The sequence below is a fragment of the Pinus tabuliformis genome, chromosome Q (assembly GCF_031772625.1).
Source record: "Pinus tabuliformis cultivar Carrire ecotype Pingquan chromosome Q, CPIR1, whole genome shotgun sequence".
Lineage (NCBI taxonomy): Eukaryota > Viridiplantae > Streptophyta > Pinopsida > Pinales > Pinaceae > Pinus > Pinus tabuliformis.
Window position 1 is genome coordinate 91,624,797 of NC_142296.1, and position 6,547 is coordinate 91,631,343.

General features: G+C 42.1%; 1 protein-coding gene across 1 annotated transcript; it reads right to left on the bottom strand.

Annotated features, from left to right (window-relative positions):
* Positions 1-403: 403 nt before the first annotated feature.
* On the bottom strand, positions 404-2,776 carry LOC149218396 (uncharacterized). The gene is made up of 2 exons (XM_089386550.1): positions 1,403-2,776; positions 404-559 (listed from the first exon to the last, which is right to left on the bottom strand). The coding sequence occupies exons 1-2, from the start codon at positions 2,774-2,776 to the stop codon at positions 404-406; spliced, it is 1,530 nt and encodes a 509-aa protein (XP_089242676.1).
* Between the last annotated feature and the right edge of the window lie 3,771 nt (positions 2,777-6,547).

Here is a 6,547-nt window from a genome sequence, read left to right on the forward strand (position 1 = left end):
CCAGCAGGTGTGTTCTTTGATTAGTGGAGCAGCTTTAGCATACAGCTTGAGGAAAGACGAGTTAGACAAATGGATCACATTGTCTAAGCAACTAGAACGCAGACCTCGGAAGTATTTTTTCCAGAGGGCCAATTGGGCCCAGCTAGGTTTGGGCGCGATGATCCTCCAGATAATCTTAGCTACCATAGCCACATTCTGCTGACAAAGTTTTTGAAATTCAAACCACCCTCCCACAATGGCTTGGATATGGTTTCCCAACTGATAAGGGGGATCTTGTTTTCGTTCTGTTTTCCTCCCTTCCAAAAGAACCTCTGTATGAACTCTTCAATTTTTTTTAATATGGATACAGGAGCGAGTAGCCCGGCAAATTGAAATAGAGGGAGGCTAGAAAGCACAGATCTGGTTAGGACAGATTTGCCAGCTGAGTTGAGCCAGGAGTAACCCCAGGCTTGGATCCTAGACTTAAATTTTTCAAGCTGAGGGAGCCAGTCTTTGCTTGCAGGTCTTTTATGAACAACAGGAAGGCCCAAGTATTTGAAAGAAGTCCAAGAAGAGGAGGCTGCAAATGCCAAACATCTAGAAATAACAGAGAGCAATCTGGGCGAAGTATTCCAGCTGAAGATGTGAAATTTATTCTTGTTTACAACGCTGCCTGACGCCTCACTGAATTCTTCCAGAACTGCTCTAAATTTAGAGGCAAAGGAAAGAGAGGTAGCACCCAAAAGCAGAGTGTCATCTGCAAATAAGGCGTGATTTATGTTTTTGACCCCTCTTGCAATACACAGTCCATTAATATCTCGATCTTGCATCTTTTTGTCTAGCAGGAAGCTGAGAACAGAGGCTTGAATGACAAATAGCAGAGGGGAAAGGGGACACCCTGCCTAAGCCCTCTCGTAGCTTTGAAAAAATCTGTGGCTCTTCCATTTACAAGAGGAGCAATCCATGGCTCCAAGATGCATGCCCGGATCTAGTTAATGAAATTTGTTCCAAAACCAAATCTGCTCATGACTTTTAAAGGAAAACTATGATTTACTCGATCAAAGGCATTTGCTAAATCAAGTTTAATCACCATACGTTGTTCTTTTCAAAGGAGACTTGAATGAATTGCCTCTTGTACAAGGGTGAAGTTGTCCATGATCTACCTTCCTTGGATGAAGCCTCCTTGATTCTCCGATATTATTTTGGGAAGAATGTGCTTCAGTCTATTTGCAATTACTTTGGTGATTAGTTTGTATCCAGTATTGCATAGGGAAATTGGACGGAATCTGCTGAAGTTGCTGGCGCCTTTTTCCTTGGGTATGAGGGCTAAGAAAGCAGAATTTGTGCTGCCACCTATTTTCTGTGTATTTTGTGACTTTTGAACTATTTTGAGCAGGTCCTTTTCAACAATCGGCCAACAAACTTGGAGAAACGCAGAGAAGCCATCCGACCCAGGGGCCTTATCTGGATCCATATCAGAAAGGGCCCTCTTAACTTCGTCTTTAGTGACTTTGGCCTCCAAGATCTCATTCATACGTGGAGAAATTGCAGAAGGAATAATGTCTAATAGTTTTGGGGATTTATGCTGATCCTTTTCTTCACTGTACAGGTTTAGAAAATGAGAGTAGGCTACTTTCTTGATGTCTGAAAACTCCTTGTAAGTGTCACTATCCTCCTTAATCTCAGAAATAGTTTTGAAGCATTTTCTGGCCTGGGCTTGTTTATGGAAAAAAGCAGTGTTCCTGTCCCTTGCTTTAAGCCAGAGATTTCGAGATTTTAATCTCCAGTATTCTTCTTCAGCTAAGCAGGCCTTATGATAGCACTGTTGCAGGTGGGCCTCTTGATCCAACAGTTCCTCTGTGACTGTAGCATTCTCCATATGCGTTTGATGAGTGGCAAGGGAGACTTTAATAGTTTTCCTTTCTATATCAGGTTTGGATAGGGTTTTATCCCATCGTTTTACTGCTCCTTTTACCCTTCTAAGCTTTTCTTCCCAGATATAGAAAGGAGATCCTTTGACAGGTTGACTCCAACATTCCTTGACTATTTGCATGAAGTCTGGCTCCTTGACCCAGAGGGGACTGAATCTAAAGGGGATAGGACCCAAATCTAGATGGGCTAGAAGATCTAGCTTTATGGGCTTATGGTCCGAGATACTGCTAGCAAGGATGTGCATTCTGGGCTCTAAACCTAGTAACAAATAGGAGCTTTGAATGAAAAATCTGTCTAATTTGGCAGCAATATGACCAGGGCCTATTCTTTTGTTAGTCCAAGAGTACTTACCGGAAGAAGGCTTGATATCCAGCAAGTCCCAATCTTGCATAAGATCCTCCGCCCATTCCCTTGTCGGGTCTCGGATTGCACTACCTCCCCTTTCTTCAGACGAGTGAAGGGTGAGGTTGAGGTCTCCAGCAATAATAATATTTTCCAGGTTCATTGAGTCTGCTTGATGTCTTATCGAATCCCAACCAACCTTTTTTTCCCCCGCATTGACTAGAGAGTAAACGTTGAAGAGGCAGAGAGTTTCTTTAGTATCCAAATTCTGCATTTTCAGCAGCAACCAGTGAGTATTTCTAGCCTCACTGATGACTGCAAATTTATTAGTGTTCCATAGAGTGTCAATCCCTCCCAAGGCGCCCTTGGCAGAGACTGCTCTTGCTTCACTTTTAAACCAAAGTTTCTTGCTTGCTTGCATGAAGGCTATGTCTTCCAGCTTAGTCTCCTGGACGAGAAGTGTGTCTGGAGTTTCTATTCTTATTAGGCTTCTCATGGCTTCTTCCTTGGCTTTACTCCCCATACCTCTGCAATTCCAGGAGATGACTTTCATTATTTATGTTTCTGGTGGGCTCCCTTGGAGCCATGGGGATGATTTTTCAATATCCTAGGCTTTGAGGCTAGCAGTTTTTCCAGAGTTGGCTAGCTGCGTTGTAGTTTATCTTTGTACGTCTCCTGCTCTCTTTTTTCCCTGTCAGTTTTATGGCCTCTCGTAGATATTCTTACCGAGGCTTGGGACTCTCCTATTTCTCCTTCCTCCTCTAACTCGTCCGTGTCCTACTCTTCTTCATTATCTTCTAAGTTCTTACCTTTGGGGGTTTCAGAAATTGTACCTTTAAGGGAGGCTGAAGATGTACCTTTTCTTGGAGAGACTATTTTTTGGTTCTCGATCTCCTGAGTATCTTCTGTCTCCTTTTGGATCTCTGCCTCCTGGGTTTCCTCTGGTTGCGAGCTGAGAGGATCGAACTTATTTTCTGAAGCTGGTTTAGGCGGGATCTGTTGAGCAGAAGACTGATGAGGTCCTTTGCCATTAGGGCCTCCCGACTTCTGTGTCTTGGGAGGTTTGGGGCGCTTGACTTGATTCCATCCATCCTCCTTCCCCTGCACAGCCTCATTGTTGGTTGGGCAGCCTCTGGCGAAGTGGCCATAAACGTGGCATTTCCGACATTTGAAGGGCAACTGCTCATAATCCAGTTTCTGCAAGTGCGTCCAGCTTCCTACATTTATTTTGATGGCCTCAGGAAGCCCTACCTCCAGATCTACTTCTACACAGATCCTGGCACAGTCATATTGGTCCTTATTGTTCGCTCGATCTATAAATTTCCCCAGGGCATTTCCAATGTGCATCAGTGAGTCCCAATTCCAACAATGGACTGGGATATTTGGGAGTCTAACCCACACCAGTACTGCTTTGGGCACATCTACTGCCGAATCGAAATCCGGGGTCCATTTATTCAGATACAATCCATGAGGACCCATGAAGTAGGGGCCGTTTTGGAAGATTAGATCTTTGTCATCCTTTGAAGTGAATTCGAAGAGGAAGTATCCTCTCCCCAGAAAGTAAGAAGTAACACTTTCTTTGATCAACGACGCCCAATTTCTGTTGACCCATCTCTCAGTGGTTTTTGGAGACGGCCATAGCCCAGTAAACTGGCCGATGAGAGCCCGTTCGGCCAAAGACAAAGCAACTTGGATCGGGGTTTCAGGAGGGAGAGAGATCACAGGGATATCATCCAGCTTTTTAACAAATTTCGTGACTTCAGAATTCTTCTTCTTTGGAAGCCCTGCCAGAAGCCGATTGAAGGCCTCAGAAGGCAAGAGTGGCGGAGGAGAAGGAGGGGACGCCTGGGGAGTGCCCAGTGCCTCCATGGCCACAAGCCCTAGGGGATGGGCCTGTCAATAAACAATGCAGTCCTCCATTAACAAGCTTGCCCGCAGGATGGAAGAAAGCCCCAGGCGGATCCGCCCGCAGGGAATCTGACAGCCGAGAGCGGGTGCGCTCGCTGTCAATCGAACGCACAGGATGCGGGCTCAAGGGTTTGCAGTGGGAGCTGAGTTGCAGAGCTCGCTGTTAGATTTCAAAAACCCATTTTTTTTTTTTTAATTTAAGAACTATGTTGATTCTCATAGAGTCATCTGCATTCCACAAAGAGAAACATTACATGGACCAAATGCCAATTTGAAAGGGAGTTCAAAAAGCATGATTCGTTTTTCTCTTCAAAGGAAGAAACTACAATGCTCTAAGTTTCCAAGGTGGACAAGTCTTCCCATAAAAATAACAAGTGTATATTAAGTTGAGCTCATAAGAAGACAAGATAGTTAATTATAAGCAATTCCAGTGAATCCTTTTGCCCATACATCTGTTGAAATATTTGTACTAAAACCATCTATGGAGTAAACATGAATTGAAAAAAACATGCATCCCTCAAAACAACCTTATCTTGCCTCAAGAGCACACTTTGTAGCATAACAAAATTTATAGGCTGTGCTGATTAGAATATCGATTATAATCTTGAATCATCCTACTCCACACATGAGGACATTTTGGACATTATTAGGCAATCCATATAACATGTTATTATTTAAATTCATTTTGTGCTACACTTGGGATTGCTGGCAAGGAGCACATTAATGACACAAAGTTTCTTTTTCTCCTTTTAAAATCTTTCTTCCAGGCATTATGATCTTAACACAATCTCATATTTATCAAGTATCATTTAACCATTTTATAGTGTTTTTGTTCCATTCACGTTTCCATCTTCATTGGACAACTTTGAAGCTATAGATCCTATCTACAACTCTATGAGGTCATTAAGCTAAATTTGATTTGAGTATTATCAAGATCACAAAGTTTTAGTGTCATTTTATTGAGCTCTGTACCTAGTGGACATGGTGACCACAATGGTTCAAGGATGACAAAAAATGGTGCTTTGTCTGGACTCAATTGAGATTAGTGGTAGGGGCTGGAAGAGAGTTGATATTCTTGTTTTTAACTTCATCCATTGGTGGATTCACATAGAAAATCTGAAGAGGGGACTTATATGCAAGCCATTATAATTGTTAGATTTAGACTGTGATCTTTTATGGCAGGCTAAATGACTAACACATTGTTTGAGTAAAAAAAACAATTGGGATTATCTTTGAGAAGAGAATTGTTTATACACGAGCATGAATTTCATGGCAACTTACTAGAGAGGAATGAATACTTAGGGAAACTCAATTGATTCCAACATTGATGCTCGTAGAACGAAAGTCTTTTTTGATAGTTTCTCTCCCTTAGATTCAAGCCCATTTATTCCTTCCCTAAATCCATAATTCCCCAATGAAGGCGAGGTGTTGAGACTTAGACATCACCATCATCATCATCGTGGGTTTTCTTGGCTGACCCTCAACCATTTTTTTGGTTTTCTTAGCTGACCCTCAACCATGTTCTAGGTTTTTAGGCTTACCCTCAACCATACCCTTGATGCTCCTACATCACACTCACAAGGAACAACAACACTCTATAGGAATCCTTGTTCATATCTTCCCTGTCTCTTACAAACTTCACCACATGACACCAGGTGGTTTCAGCTTACCACAAACCTACACTTCTAAAGTATTTTTTAGATTACCTCGTGTTGTCTTCCACAATGTCCTGGGCTGAGAGGAATTGACAGAGGTAAACACAGACCAAGCTTTTAGTTTGGTAGCTAGCCCTACCAAACCAGAGAGGGCTCTCTCTATGAAATTACAGTCAAAAGATGACTGAGATATAAAGGATTTTAGGCTAGATATGTTTAGATCAAGGTTTGATTTGATTTTGATTGTTTGCTGGATGATGGCTTAGGTCTAGGGAGCTAGGTCTAGGCTTTGAGAATCAGATTTGCAGAGATGTAATGGGGCAAGGTAGGCACACACTTTAGCACTTTAGGGTTGTCATTGTGTATATGGGAGATAGGTAGGGTTTCTAAATGAGCATGAGTCTCATGAATTTGTTTATATCAGAAGAAAAATGAACAATAATGTGAAAGCTTCTCCAAAACAGAGCATTACATGAATGAATTCTGTTTATTATCTTAGGAAACAAGCACATGAAACATGGAAATGGAAATGAAAGATACAATACTTTCAAACTTATGATCACAAAAGGAAGAACACTACTAAAACACATACCACAGGAATCCCAATATAATAGCTGCAAACTCTGTCTATTAGTTCTAGCCAAATTCTCAATTACACTAGCATTCAAGGCTTAATTCCACTGCATCCAACCCTTGAAAATGATTACAAAAGGCCTCATATAGGCTCTGAA